Source organism: Mustela lutreola, chromosome 9, assembly GCF_030435805.1.
Source record: "Mustela lutreola isolate mMusLut2 chromosome 9, mMusLut2.pri, whole genome shotgun sequence".
NCBI classification, from domain to species: domain Eukaryota; kingdom Metazoa; phylum Chordata; class Mammalia; order Carnivora; family Mustelidae; genus Mustela; species Mustela lutreola.
Window position 1 is genome coordinate 96,222,213 of NC_081298.1, and position 16,007 is coordinate 96,238,219.

At 41.9% G+C, this 16,007-nt stretch overlaps 1 protein-coding gene across 2 annotated transcripts in view; it reads right to left on the bottom strand.

Annotated features, from left to right (window-relative positions):
* The window catches only part of M1AP (meiosis 1 associated protein), an 84,144-nt gene that overhangs the window by 14,078 nt on the left and 54,059 nt on the right, over nucleotides 1–16,007 (bottom strand). For both annotated transcript variants that reach the window (XM_059188150.1, XM_059188151.1), the window contains exons 5-7: nucleotides 9,146–9,319; nucleotides 5,175–5,337; nucleotides 3,640–3,781 (exon numbers count right to left, since the gene is read on the bottom strand). In XM_059188150.1, coding sequence (XP_059044133.1) covers nucleotides 3,640–3,781; nucleotides 5,175–5,337; nucleotides 9,146–9,319 — 479 coding nt within the window. The remainder of the gene's footprint in view (nucleotides 1–3,639; nucleotides 3,782–5,174; nucleotides 5,338–9,145; nucleotides 9,320–16,007) is intronic.

The window sequence follows — 16,007 nt, forward strand, 5'->3', positions numbered from 1 at the left end:
AAACTCTAAATAAGGTCTGGTCACAGATTAGGTACTGGAAAAAGATTTATTGTTGAATGCATCAGAAGAGGCTTGTGGGGAATTCTCCCCTCTGTAAGTAGGTTCAAATTCTTTTTTAAAAAATTTATTTTTATAGATTTTTAAAAAAATTTCTTTTCAGTGTAACAGTATTCATTGTTTTTGCACCACACCCAGTGCTCCACGCAATCTGTGCCCTCTCTAATACCCACCACCTGGTTCCCCCAACCTCCCACCCCCCCGCCCCTTCAAAACCCTCAGATTGTTTTTCAGAGTCCATAGTCTCTCATGGTTCACCTCCCCTTCCAATTTACCCCAACTCCCTTCTCCTCTCCATCTCCCCTTGTTCTGACTTGGCCACTTTGGTAGCTATGTGACTTTTGGTAAGTCACTTGATCTCTATAGACTTTGGTCTTCTAGATGTGTAAAAATGGGGATAACCGTCCCTATCACACAGAATTATTGTGAGAATTGAGTGAGATAAATTATGCAAAACACTTGGTTAAGTGACTAGCCCCTAGTAAGTACTCCAAAAAAAGGGTAATCTATTAGTGATGGGTCAACCACACACTTGTGAATTTCCACGATAGAGGAGTGATAAGTAAGAGTCTCTGGGCTATAAAATGGTGCCTGGCATATACCGCTCAATAAATATTTGTTGAAGGACTAAATGAATAAATAAATAAACAAATAAACATTAGATCCTCAAATGCCAAATTCAGAGGCAGGAAGAATCTGATTTATATATGTAAAGTCATTATTTATTTATATATATAAAGTATATTTATATATTTAAGCCAGGAGGGACTAAACTATTCCTTCCCATCCTTATTATTATTTTTTTAGATTTTATTTATTTATTTGACAGAGAGATAGAGATTACAAGTAAGCAGATGCAGGGAGAGGGAGAAGCAGGCTGTTATGCTGAAAAGAAATTTTAAAACGACCTAAATGTCCTAAATAGAGAAATGATTAAATCAAAATAAGGGAAAGATTATGGGAACAATAATTCGGCCAAGTAATGAAATATTATGTAGCCATTAAAAATAAGGATCGTGGGGTGCCTGGGTAGCTCAGAGGCTTAAGCCTCTCTGCCTTTGGCTCAGGTCATGGTCTCAGGGTCGTGGGATTCAGGTTGTTTGAATTTTTTCCACTGTAAATAACACTGGGATAAGCACGCTGGTCTATATATCTCTGTTCCTTTTGCTGATTGTTTTCCTGTGCTACATACATTCCCAACAATCGAATTAAAGTTTTGAAGTAGCTATCACTTTCCAGAAAATTTACACTCCTTCCAGCAGTGTATTGAAATGCAAATGCCTGTGTAAAATATCATGTACTGTAAGAATGTAGGGAAACCACTTGAGGGAAATTCCTCTCGAGTGATGCAGCATCTCTGAGATCCTGAGGAATGGGGTGGAGTAAAGAGTCAACTGAGCTGTTGGGCTCTGATGGTCAGGATGTATCTGTTGTCTCTGCCCTGCCAAGGCAGGGGATGCGTGTTCTTCAGATAGGAAACAGGAACTCTGTGGGTGGGCCTAAAAGAGAGTGTGGGCTTTGAAACAGGAAAACAGAAGCCTGCTTCTGATAGTGAAAGAGACACATTGCTGTGCTGGTCTAATCATCCTTATGCCACCAGGTCAAACTGTTCCTCTATTTCCACTCACAGTTAGACCTGTCCTTGATTATATTTGCAGTTGTTGTATTTTGCTTTCTAAGTGTTTCATGTTCTTTTCTAAGTGTTTGTAAGCTCTTTTATTTTTTTCCATTTCAGGAAATGGGCATCCATGAAGATAATCAAATCAGAAACCAAGCAGTTATTTGATACCTTCCTCTTCCTCACTCCCTACATCCAATCCTTCACCAAGTTCTGACACTTTCTCTAAAATATGTCTTTTTAAAAATGATTTTATTCATTTATTTGACAGAATGAGAGAGAGAGAGCATAGGAGCAGGGGAGGGAGCAGGGGGGAGGAGCAAGGGAGGGAGGAGAAGAGGGGGAGGGAGTGGGAGGTGGAAAGAATTTCAAGAAGACTGCCCACTGAGCAGGGAGCCCGATGCAGGACTCCATGTGGGGCTCATCTCACAACCCTGAGATCACAAACTGAGCTGACGCCAATGCTTAACCAACCGAGCCATCCAGGCGCCCCCAAGATATTTCTTTAATTAGTTTACTTTTGACTTCCAGCATTCTAGTCCAAGCCACCATCATCTCTTGCCCAGACTACAGCAATGCTCTCCCACCTCATTTTCCTTTTTCTTTTTTAAGAGTATTTTTTTAAAACGATTTTATTTATTTATTTGACAGACAGAGATCACAAGTAGGCAGAGAGGCAGGCAGAGAAAGAAGAGGAAGCGGGCTCTCTGCGGGGCTCGATCCCAGGACCCTGGGATCATGACCTGAGCCGAAAGCAGAGGCTTTAACCCACTAAGCCACCCAGGTGCCCCCCCCCACCTCATTTTCTTGTTCCCATTCTCGCTTCTGCCAGTTCATTTCCAATGCTTGGTGTAAGTAATCTTTTAAAAACTCAAATCATCTCTCATGATTTCTTTCTGTACTTAAAGTACAAGATCCTGAACTTGACCTACAAAGCTTTGAATGATTTGATTCCTACTCACTTCTCCAGCTCACCTTTTGGCTCTCTCTCCCTCACTTTCTTTATTTCAGTCACAATGGCCTTTCCATTCTTGATTCTTCTCTCTGTCCAGCCTTGGGGTCTTTACACATGCCTTTCCCAGGCATTCTTTTTCTGCCACCCTTCACTTGGCTAATTCCTATTCCCATAAACTGGTGGGTCTCAGTTTAAATGTTCCTTTCACAGAGAGGCTTTCTGGCAGCAGCCTCTTCTTTTCCTTCATAAACTTTTCACAATTAAGTATTTATATTTATAAATTACATTTTATAATTACTTAATTTATATATATATAAAATTCTGAATTATAATTATATATTCTATGCTTATTATATATATAAATATATATATATAAAATTCTGTCTCTCTTATTACAGAGTAAGTTTCTTGAGGCCATGTATAATGTCTATCATGTTATCATTGAATATCTGCATTTTAGCAAGATGTCTGGCACAGTCTAGGTGTTCTTCATTTAAATAAACCATAATGTCTAGCCCAGTGTTAGAGAAGTCTTAAAATACAGTTAGGTATGGAAAATACTATTTTCACTTAAATGTACAAAATTAGGGATTTTCTTTTTTCTTAAGTTATTATTTAATTTATTTATTCATGAGAGACAGAGAGAGAGGCAGAGGGAGAAGCAGGTTCCCCAAGGAGCAGGAAGCCTGATGCGGGACTCGATTCCTGGACCCTGGGATCATGACCTGAGCCAAAGGCAGACGCTTAACCATCTGAGCCACCCAGGCATCCAAAATTAGGGATTTTCAAGCTTAGTGTCATATAACTGAGTTCGGGAAGTATTCTCTATTGCATGAAACCAACAAAGGCAAGTCATATTTAATCTGTGTTTCAGAATATTTCCAGTTTTTTCCTGTCCTCTTAAGAATTGGGACAGGTTTGGGATCAGGGCAGGATTAAGCTAGATACTTTTCTGTGGTTGGTGTCTTAACACTCTTCTTCTTCCTCATCTGGGGACATGAATACTCACCAGCAGGCTGTGACACAAGGCATGGAAGTGCTGCTGATTTGTCTCCAGCTCATCCCAGTCCAGCTGCCAACAACTTGTGGGTCTGAGGATGAAGGGCAGTCCATATATCAATGACTCGCAGATCCCACTGGAATTTAGAGCCCTGGCAAGAGACAATGGCCGTGAAAATCTCCTCAGTGATATGTACAACCTTGACACCAGATCAGCTTAAATTCAGCTTATATCTAACACTCTACCGTGAAATCCTTTGGGTTAGGTCCTGTGAATTAATCACCTTAGCATGGCCAGCATCTAGCAAGGTATCTGGCACATAGTAGATTCTCAAAGTCTGTTAACCAATGAAGGAAGCACCATCACGAAAAGCAATCTGATGGATGTTTCTTCTCCTGAGCTTCTTTAATTCCAAGTGACTTTTTTGGGGATACCCCCAGAACACCCCTGCTATAATAACCATGTAACATGATAGTATGCTAACCATCTGCACCCAGTCCCGGCTCTCTTGTGGCAAGTGCTGAGAGGAGATGCATTTAAGAAGAAGATGAGGGGCACCTAGGTGGCTCAGTTGGTTAGTCGTCTACCTTCAGCTCGGGTCATGATCCCAGGGTCTTGGGATGGAGCCCTGCGTCAGGCTCCCAGCTCAGTGGGAAAACTGGTTCTCCCTCTCCCTCTGTCTGCTGCTTTGCCTACTTGTGCTCTATCTTTCTGTCAAATAAATAAATAAAATCTTAAAAAAAGAAAGGATGAATTGGGGTGCCTGGGTGGCTCAGTCAGTTAGGTGTTGACTCTTGATTTGGGCTCAGGTCATGAGCTCAGGGTCATGAGATTGAGTCCTGCACTGGACTCTGCACTGGGCATGGAGCCTGCTTAAGATTCATTCTCTCCCTATGTTTCCCTCCCCCCCGCCCTTCCCCCTGTTTGCTCTTGCTCTCTTAAAAAAAGAAAACAAAGGAAAAGAAAAGAAGTTTAAGAAAGTTCCCCAAGAAGCATCTGCAGTCACACACTGGACAAGCTTACCTAGATACTTGAGCACAGACATGGTGATAGGAACTACAAAGCAGTAAAAGTGGTCTTTGCCATCATTGCTAATTCTACCCAAGAACTAGTTCCTCTGGAAGCAGAAATTCTAGTACTTAGAGAAATGGCAAGGCAGGAGTAGATCCTATCTACCCCCTTGTTCCTTGAAAGTCAAACCTTTGTCCTGATGCCTAAACAGAGTAAGGTATTCAATACGCAGTTGCTGAATGGATAAACACGGCTGATCTTGTTTTTCTTGGTGTTCAGAGACTTTCTGGATTTGCAATCCTCATCCAGGCTTTAGAATATCCTACTGAGGCATATATTCTACCATCTGGCTGTTAGTCTCCACATGCTGGGCAGCCTGAGCTTGCTCTTTCACTCCTATAACTACAGTTTCTCCTTTGGAACTGACTCCCACCTGGCTGACACTTGGAGATGCCCTCTACCTCTGGACTTCCTAGCTGGAACCAGTAAGAACAGGCATTTGCATGGGTTGGGGAAGTTCTCTTGTCCCATACTTGATCACCCGGAGCTTGTAAGGAGAGGCTGACGACTGGGAGGCCATCTGGTAGAGTGTGCTGAAGTCTCCTTTGGGGTCATCCATTCTTAAGGAGCCATCAGCTGTGCCAGGGAGCAGAGATGGGCTGAGGAGTCGCTCTTGGAGATCACATTTCAGGCACACTACAATAAAAATGGCATTGGGGGAGGGACAGCTTGTCACAAGTTACCTCAGGCTACGTGATTAAGAGACAACATCTGCTACCCATTTCACATTCACCAGGCAAGTAAGGCTTGGGAGGAGGCAGGGGAGTAGAAAGAGGAAAGTATGACTGGTTTGGAAAGGCAGAGCAGGTCTGGACCTACAGAGTTGCTCAATTCAATAGTTAACTTATTTTCTGTGTCTGATATGGTTTTTACTTGTTTTACTTCTGGCCTAGCTGAGCAGTTGCCTCACAGTGAGAGATCTGGCTTATGATCCAGTCTGAGAGGAACACGGGCTCTCTGTGGAGGCAGCTAACACTATGATATGCAGAGGCCCTTTGCAATCACAGATGGAAATCTTGCTTCTGCTCCTTCCCTGTAGCTAAGCGTTGGCAAGACTATAGGTCAGATGAAGGAAGAGCAGGAAAGCAGAAGTCAGGGAGTCAGGTGACAGCTACTGTTTCTCTGTGGGCTCTTCTAGGGACATTCAGGGGAGGGGGAGGAATAAGTTCCTGAAATGGTGTATTTTTTAATTCCCCAAAGAAACCTGAGAGTAGAACCTTCTGCAACCATTCTGAGGGGGTTTCACCTAGGTATGAATTATTTACCAGTGTATAATATCCTATTGCTCTAAGCTTGTAGCCTTGATACTACAAAGTTTTTCAATAAAATCTATACAGGTTTGAATACTGTTAACAAACATGATATAAAAGCAGAAGTAGAAATAATGTAGAAAAGGAGATAGGATGGCAGAATAGAGGTCAGATCCAGCTGGCCTCCTGGGTCCAGCAGTTAAATGTGGACATTAATTCTGATTAGGACAGTTTTGGCTTGCTGTGTCTCAGAGTTCAGGAAGTCAGTAGGAGGGGCTTGGCCTTGGACTCCCCTCATTTCTTCTGTGTCTGACTTCTCCATTGTTAGATATCTGGGCTTTAGGACTGCATAGCTGTGTTCACCTGGCTGAGATTCTCAACTCTGGTTGCCGTAAGAATCACCTTTTCATTAAGGAACTTTTATTAAAAAAAAAAAGACTTTATTTATTTATTTGACAGAGATCACAAGTAGGCAGAGAGGCAGGCAGAGAGGGGGTGGGAGAAGGAGGCTCCCCACAGGGCAGAGAGCCTGATGTGGGGCTCCATCCCAGGACTCTGGGATCATGACCTGAGCTGAAGGCAGAGGCTTAACCCACTGAGCCACCCAGGCATCCCACATTGACAAACTTTTAAGATACTGATATCTGGGCCCTAACTCACACTAGTGAAATCAGGATCTCTGGAGATGGAATCCAGATACTGGTATTTTTTAAAAGTCCCTCATGTGATTCTTACTGCAGCCAGGGCTGAGAACTACTAGCGCCATAGTCTTAACAGTGTTCTGAAGCTGGGAAAGCTGTCTTAGCAGAACTAGAGTCTAGAATCAGGTGTGCTTCTCACCACGCTGAACTGAGATGCAGAGGTGACAGACTATAGATCCACAAAACGAGAAAAGATACTCATCTGAAGCTAACTGTACACTCTGCCAGAAGGAGGCCTCTGAGGGAAGCACCTAGAGAGTGGAGTAAAGGGCCCTGAGCAGCTATAGAAGGTAGAGTGGATAGAGAATCTTGCAAGGAGTCAGAGTGAACATCTGAAGAGCAGTCCTCAAAACATTCTAGAGTAGGAGAGCTCAGTGTTCTGTATTGTTCTGTTTCATTTTTGATAGTGAGCCACATTTCCAGAAATCTAGTGTGGTAATGAATCAGTTTCTCTTTTTTGAACAGTGGATAACTATAGTATGGTCTTTATTGTACTTGTATAAACTCTCAGGTGGGTCACACCCTCCCTGGAGGAGGGCTACTTTCCCCAGACCTCACTCCAACTGTGCCTGAGCATCTGGATTCCAGTGGCCTCTCTAGTAGAAGAGCTGTTGAATCCGGATCTAAGTTCCAACATGCACCTAGAAGACCTGCAAATTACTGAAAAATGACTGCAGATGGAGATAAACATTCTGGCTCTGACCCTGGTGCTGAAAGCCATGGAAAGAGGGAGGGAAAAGGTAGAAAAATTCTCCACTATATCATGGGAAAGTGCTGTGCAACAGTTGAAGAAAGGCTGGTTGCTGGAGTTCCTGGCTTTGGAGGCCCCAGCCCTCCTAATGAAAGAAGTGCCCAGCATGAGGCAGCATCTTTGCTCAGAACTTCCCAGCATGAAACAGGTTTTGTAGTAGGTAAGGGTCCAGGTTCTGGAGACAGACCTCGTTTTTTGGCTGAGTGTAGTCAAATGTACAAAAAATAAACTTCTAATCTTAAGGATTAAGAGTGGGTTCTGGGGACGCCTGGGTGGCTCAGTTGGTTGAGCAGCTGCCTTCGGCTCAGGTCATGATCCCAGTGCCCTGGGATCGAGTCCCACATCAGGCTCCTTGCTCCGTAGGGAGCCTGCTTCTCCCTCTGACTCTGCCTGCCACTCTGTCTGCCTGTGCTCGCTCTCACGCTCTCTCTCTCTCTCTGACAAATAAATAAATAAAATCTTTAAAAAAATCTGAAAATAAAGAGTGGGTTCTGGAGTTGCTTAACTTCAAATTCTATTAATTTTTCTGTGCTGTCTTGGGAAAATGTCTAATTCCTCTAAGTCTCAGTTTTCTCATCTGTAAAACAGGGAGATAATACTGGTATTTAATTGACTTGAAGACACATTTTTCTCCCCACATACTAACATCTCACTATATATCTTACAGTTGCCATTGGCCAAAGATACACTCCAAACACTTACTACTTTAACTTCTCAGTAAGGATAAAATAATATTTCTAAGGGAAAGAAAGCATTGTGTCATGTTTAATTGGCAGTGTTTTTCTTTCTTAGTGGTACATAAAGTAATGGTGTATCTCATAACTGATAGCATCTGAGATTCAATGACATATGGTAACAATACCTGCTTCATGGCGGGGGGGTGAAGATGAAATGGGATAATGCAGAAAAGGAGATGACAGAGTGCTTGGGGAAAAACAGATATGAAGTAGATTCCAGAAGATGGGACATGGAGGAATTGGCACCATCAGCCTTGGACAAAAGAGTGGAAAGGAGGTCCAGGGAAGATTTACACACCAAGGAAAGACACATTGAAATCAAGATAAGTCACCAAATGCATTCCAGGCCGTTGGTTGAAATGGGAGCATGGGAAGGGGTGGGCGGGTAAAGATCTGATGGCTATCCCCAGAAAGTAAGGGTCACCATGTGTCTTCCCCTTTGGGGGTAGGAGTCTATACCTATATTTCTCATTAAACTCCTGCCTCTATTAGTTGGGGGTACTAGTTGTCCTCTGTGGAGCCTGCCTCTTTAGTTGCTTTACTTTACCTCAGTTTGGTGTCTTCCTATCCAGAAGACCTCTATTTAATCTTGGTTTAATCTTGGTCCCTTACCTTCTCACAGGCCCTGTTGATAATTGTTGAGGTACCAGCATGCCTCGAGTTATTAAGTCAATAGTATCTACTATAATTCAAAATGAATTATTTGAGAAAAATATATGATTTTTTGTGCTCTTATTTAGTTTATGTGCTGCCCTATAATTGAGGTATCTAAGTCTTTGCTCCTAAACTAACTGGCCCTTGCTGTCTAGGCTTAATTAGGTTCAGTTTTTGTAACTGTGATTACTTTTTAGATATTATTTTCCTACTCCTTGTGCTTACACTACATAGCCTCCTCCAGTCCCTAAACCTCAACTACTGTGTATTCTGACAGCTCACAAATCTAGGGTCTTAACGTGAGAGTAGGATAATCAAAGGCTATATATTATGTCTTTTGGGAGTGTGTACTTGAGTCATCTCTGGATTTGGAAATGTTGCTGAAACACCGTGAAGGAAGAAGAAGATGGATATGTTCTTGGTCTGTTCCGCTGTTATGTAACCAGGCTTTGAAGAAAATCTCCATGCTGACAACATCGTTGTCTATAGTCTGAAGGTCAATGTCAGTTCCCAGGATAGAACTCTCTGCAGAAGAAAGGGAATTAGCGGGTAAAGTATTTAATTCTTTAATTGTAAACTTCGAAAAATGTAAACATTTAAATGCACCCACCTTTTGACCCACCAGTTCTACTCTCTAGATATCTAGCTTAGAGACATTCTTAATAGTATACATGGACACATATGCAAAGATGTTCAGTACAGCATTGTTGTAATAACAAATAATCAAAACCTTAAACAGGAAGCAATTCAAATACCCATCAATAGGGTAATGTTTAAATAAGTTACAGCACACTCAACCTTTGGATAATCACACAGCTGGGAAAATTACACAGCTGTTAAACAAAGTAAAGTTAAATGTACTGGCAGGGAAATCTAAGAGATGGTAAATAAATAAATAAGTTTTAGAACAGATGTGTGAACACTTTATATAAAAAGAAAATAAAATAAATAAAAATCAAACCCTTGGCCTAAGTACATACATATGTATGTAAACGCCTTTTTTTTTTTTAAAGATTTTATTTATTTATTTGACAGAGAGAAATCACAAGTAGATGGAGAGGCAGGCAGAGAGAGAGGGAAGCAGGCTCCCGGTTGAGCAGAGAGCCCGATGCGGGACTCGATCCCAGGACCCTGAGATCATGACCTGAGCCGAAGGCAGCGGCTTAACCCACTGAGCCACCCAGGCACCCTGTAAACGCCTTTTACAAAGATCTGGAAGGCTACCATCAAACTGTTAATGGTGGGCAGGAATGGAAACAGGACAGAGTTCTGAAGTACGTTTCCTTTTTTATTATTCATACTTCTATCCTGTTTTAATTTTATTGTATTTAAAAAACACTCTGGAATACAAAAATAGCCAAAAATAATACAGAAATGGAAGTTAAAGACTTAGTTAACAAGGGAGAGCTTCAGCTTCCTTAGTTCCTATTTATCTATCTATTTATTTAAAAAGATGTTATTTACTTATTTATTCGAGAGAGAGAGAGAGAGACAGCGAAAGAGCACAAGTAGGGGGAGCCGCAAAGGGAGGGGGAGAAGCAAGCTCCTCGCTAAGCAGGGAGTCCAATGACGATGTGGGGCTTGATCCCAGGAGCCTGGGATCATGATCAAGGGAAAGGCAGACACTTGAACAACAGAGCTACACAGGCGCCACTTCTTCACCTCTTATTTCACAGTAAAAATGTAGTCAATTATTACTTCTGCTATAAAAAAATAATTTTTTTTTAAAAAGTAAAAGAAAAAAATAGTGCACTCCCAGGCTTCACCTCAGACACAGATTACACAAGTTTGTCATTGGCAGGCTGTAACTCACAAGTGTGATTAGCAGCTGGGAAGACAGAAATGTTCTAGTAGAGTGTGATTTGATTCCAAATCTGAGTGAATGGAACTAGGTATGTTGGGTGACGAGGCTTTGCTGGTCTACTTCCTGTTTTAGGCAACACTTGCTCAGTAACTGGGTCTGGGTCTACAGGTAAAGGTTATCAGTAAAAGCCAAATATAAGGTAGTAGAGGAAACACAGAGAGAGGAAATGAGGCAAGAGCTGGAAAGAAACCGAAGAGGAACCTGATTTTTTTTTTCCTTACCATGAGGGACTCTCTGAAATACTTTCACAAAGAGCCTAAGAAAATTGATGAATTAACTTTTGTGTATGACTCATAGACTCCAGGGAGAAGGCTGGTTTATTTCTAGAACGACATTCCTGAGGACAAGGAGGCAGAGGTGACAGACTCTCCACAGGGAACAAAGGGCTTCAGTCCAGAGTGTTGGTACCCACACAGGGGAGGTGTGGTGAGACTCAGATGACTTCACGTCATATTAATGACTTATTCTGTGGCTGAAAAGGGGCGCCAAATGCATTTCTCTTTGACCAGAATGATTAAAACTCTGCCATCTTCCATGAACAGTTCTGAGGATTCAAATTAACCAAGTATTTCATTCATTCCATCAAGCAGTAATTTTTATTATGTACTACATAGAAGATGAAATATTGTACAGGGTACAAAGATTATACGTAAAGGAGTTTGTAAAGCTACACCATTTTTAAAAAAAAGATTTTATTTATTTATTTGACAGATAGAGTTCACAAGTAGGCAGAGAGGCAGGCAGAGAGAGAGGAGGAAGCAGGCTCTCTGCAGGGCTGGATCCCTGGACCCCGGATCATGACCCGAGCCGAAAGCAGAGGCTTAACCCACTGAGCCACCCAGGTGCCCCTACACCATTCTTTTTAAAGAGTTTTTTTGTCTTTTGTTTTAAAAAAGATTTTATTTATTTATCTAACAGAGTGAGAGAGAGAGATCACAAATAGGCAGAGAGGCAGGCAGAGAGGGAGGCGGAAACAGGCTCCCCGCTAAGCAGAGAGCCCAATGTGGGGCTCCATCCCAGGACCCTGGGATCATGACCTGAGCCGAAGGCAGAGGTTTAACCCACTGAACCACCCAGGCGCCCCGCTACACTATTCTTGACCATCCTCCTCAAACTGCCATCTGCCACATTATGTTTTAGGTATTACAGAGATAAATGCAAAGTCACTGCCCAAGAAATGTTCCTTGTGAGTAAAGAAAAAGTATCTTAAAAAAAAAAAGATTTTATTTATTTATTTGACAGACAGAGATCACAAGTAGGCAGAGAGACAGGCAGAGAGAGAGAGGGAAGCAGGCTCCCTGCAGTGCAGAGAGCTGGATGTGGGGCTCAATCCCAGGACTCTGGGATCATGACCTGAGCTGAAGGCAGAGGCTTTAACCCACTGAGCCACCCAGGTACCACAAAAGAAAGTATCTTTTTAATAATGTGAATTTTATTCTGTCACAGGCAAAAGAAGTAATTTAATTTTACTAAGCCTGAGGCCTGGACTTCAATTTGAGTAACAAGTACAGAAAGAACTGAACCCAAAACTTCAGTGAGGCAAAAATCACTATTAAAGCATGAAAAGGCAGATACAAAATGAAAGAAATGGAATTGAGTGAAGGATCTCTGAAAGTGGAGAGGATAAGAGAGAGAGAGAGAGAGAGAGAGAGAGGGAATACAAGCAGGGGGTGTGGGAGGAGAAACAGGCTTCCTGCCCAGTGGGGAGCCCGAAGTGGGGCTCCATCCCAGGACCCTGGAACCACCACCTGAGCAGAAGGTAGACGCTTAAAGACTGAGCCACCCAGCCACCCCGTACCAGTTCATTTTTCTAAAACGTGATTTCCTCAGTTCTCTCCTTTACTAAAGAGTACACACTGCCTTCCTTGATTATTTTCTTTATTTCCCTCAGTCACCCTGTACCACTTGGTTCTACTCATTATTCATCAAATACCCCACTCTTCCCTTCTGTGATGGCTCATATGATTCTTTCCCACCCTTGCCTGTTGAGATCTTACATGCCCATTCATTCCCCATCCCCTAGCTCAGTAGCTAGCTTAGAGCTGAAGCCTAGCAAATGCCTGTTGAGCTCAACATTTGCTCCCCCTCCTCAGCTCTCATGACCTTTTCCTGTAACTCTTCTGCTTCAACTAAATTAGTCTCCTTGCCACATGACTTCCTTCCTTCCTTAGTGCTTTTATTACTCTGTCAATCCATGGCTTGCTCCTCCCCCAAAACTCAGCTCCAAACGGACTCTGTTCCGGAAGTTATGCTTAATTATATCCTCCCTTATTTGGGTTTAATCATCAGCTCCTGGATATAGGTGGGCTTCATTTAGGCAATACTAATTACTCTTGCTAATCTATTTCTTCAGAAGGGGTTTCTTCTCTTTCTGTGAGCTTATGAAAAGTGGTGGGATGTGATGGAGAGAGGAGGGTTTGAATTGCCACTTGGAATAGTTATATGACTTTGGACAAAGTGGGGATATTACAACCTATTTCATGGTTATAATGAGGCATAAGACGTGAGATGATTATCTATGAATGGCATGCCTAGGTCCAACAAATGGCATTTTCTTCTTTTTCTCTCATCAACAAAATGATTTGCTCTTACGGATAAGAATGTGCTTTCCTTTTTTATAAGCTCTCCCCCTATCACTTCCCTTGGCGACTGCTTTCTCCTCACCACTAACATATATAAGAACACCAAAGGCAGAGAACTGTGTTCCTCATAAATACAATGAAATGTGCCAAACTAGGCACCTAGGTGGCTCAGTGGGTTAAAGCCTCTGCCCTCTGCTCAGGTCATGATTACAGGGTTGTGGGATCTAGTCCTGCATCTGGTTCCTGCTCAGTGGGGAGTCTGCTTCTCCCTCTGACTCCCTCCCCCATTTGTGCCCTCTCAAAAATAAATAAAATCTTTTTTTTTTTAAGATTTTATTTATTTATTTGAGAGAGATTTATTGAGAGAGATCACAAGCAGGCAGAGAGGCAGACAGAGAGAGAGGAGGAAGCAGGCTCCCTGCTGAGCAGAGAACCCAATGTGGGGCTCGATCCCAGGACTCTGAGTTCATGACATGAGCCGAAGGCAGCGGCTTAACCCGCTGAGCCACCCAGGTGCCCCAAAAATAAATAAAATCTTTAAAAAAAAAAAAGGAAATGTACTAAACCTGGGAAATGGGGAAGAAACTTGTCACTTCTCAGAGATTGAAGAGCAGCTCCCACCTTGACTGGCGAGCAGGAAAGAGCTAGTCCCACTCACAGTATGAAACAGGAAGGTTATGGGAGTGAGTGTGGCTGGGAGTGTTTGGGTGGTGAGGACAAGGAAGGACGGGTTCACTGTCGCAAGGCTGCAAAAAGCATTCACATTCAGTGTTTGGATCTGCCCTGCCCTCCTGTGGCCACAAGTAGTGATGCCTTCTACTGAGCTCTTGCAGAAAGACCACAATATTAAGAAAAATTAAGAGAGCCAAATGATTGAAAATATGGCAATGCCTAAAGCAGTCCATCTCAGAATTTAACCCTGCAAAAAGGTTACGGGGAGAATGTAACACTTTAATACACAAACAGATGTAGAATATCGAAAGTAGAGACCTAGGAAAATTGTGCTCCAGCTCAATTCTATAAATCCTCCCCTGTCCTACAAAGGCCTGGACCTATAGGCCAGACCTGTTTCTTTCCAAATGGCCCTCCTATGGCCTGTTCTTGAGTAGGATGGGCTTTAGGGGTTCTGGAAACCCCCTTAAATTGTATATAACTTCACCTGTAAATGTATAGTTGTATTCTAATAGGGTGGAGGAGGGGGACAGGTCCTTAGCTTTCATCAGATCCTTGAGAGTGTTGTGAGTCCAATAAAGGTCAAGAGCCACTGCAAAAACTGTGGGACTGTGATATCTCAGCCTCTCTGGGCCAGTTTGCAATCTTTGCTGTCTAGCTTCTGAATATAGGAGTAGTACAGGATGTTAATAACTAGGATAAGTAATCAGAGTTGACAAAGTTTGCTCAGGAACACCTGTGCAGAGTCATTTAACGACTGTCTTTAAATCAACAATGGCATGAAGATAACCTCTAAAAGCTCACATTGTTGGGAGCAGCCTGGCTTGTTTCTGAGCTCATGTACCTCATTTATGGAAGTGATGCTTGGACCCTGGGAAAAAGGAGAAGCTCCTTGAAAGGAGGTAGCAAGGTAGTGGTGATTATGTGATGTAGACTCTCTAGAGAAGTGAGTGCAGGACTGACCAGGTGGTGACTATCTTCCTAGGGTTCCAGTCTACAAAACAGCAAAACTAGAAGTGTAATGAGAATAGAGAGACTTTATTTCCCAGAACTATTCTCAGGGAGAGAAGGGATGTTATTCATTCATTCATCCTTTCATTCAGTTCATTTGTCTTTCAAATAATTATTTATTTAATGCCTTCTATGATCCAGGCACACTGATTGTGTCAACAATGAAAGAGACAAATTATCTGCTTTTGTGGGTTACATTCTAGTGGGAGAACAAAGAATAAACAAACAATAGAAACAAAAAAAAAAAACAATTACAGATAATGGTAGGTACTATGAAAAAAACCAAAACACAGTAAGAGTATGACGTGTATGTGTGTGTGTCTTTGTGTGTGTGTGAGAGAGAGACAGAGAGAGAGAGAGAGAGAAAGTTTTCTCTTCAGGAAGTATATGATCCAAGTTGTAAGAAAATAAGTTTTATCTAAGGCCTTAAGAGCTCATTTTCATTTTACAAAAAAAAAATGCAATCCACATGCAAAAGAAGCTGGTCCCTACTGATTGAGAGATACCGAAGTCTAAATATAGTTTGACTAGAAAACACTAGACATAGAAGGTATTTAGAGAGTCCTCTTTTTCTGCACAAACGTATTTATATTTTCTATAAACAAAACAGTATGGAGGTTCCTGAAAAATTAAAAATAGAGCTACTCTATGATCCAGCAATTGCATCACTAAGTATTTACTCAAGGAATACAAAAATACTGTTTGAAAGGGATACATTCACTCCACTGTTTACAGCCAGCAGCATCTACAATTGCCAAACTATGGGAAAAGGCCAAGTGTCCACCAACTGATGAATGGATAAACAATATGTGAGATTGAGATATATATATATATATACATATATATAAATAAATATATCAAATTTTTATGGATATTACACAGCCATATAAAAGAAATCCTGTCATTTGCAGTGAAATCTTGCCATTTTCACTGCTAGAGAGTATTATGCTAAGCGAAATAAATCAGTCAGAGAAAGACAAATACTATATGATTTCCCACATATGAGAAATTTAAGAAACAAAATAAATGAGCATTGGGAAAAAAGGACAGGGGGCAAACCAAGAAACAGACTTAATTATAGAGA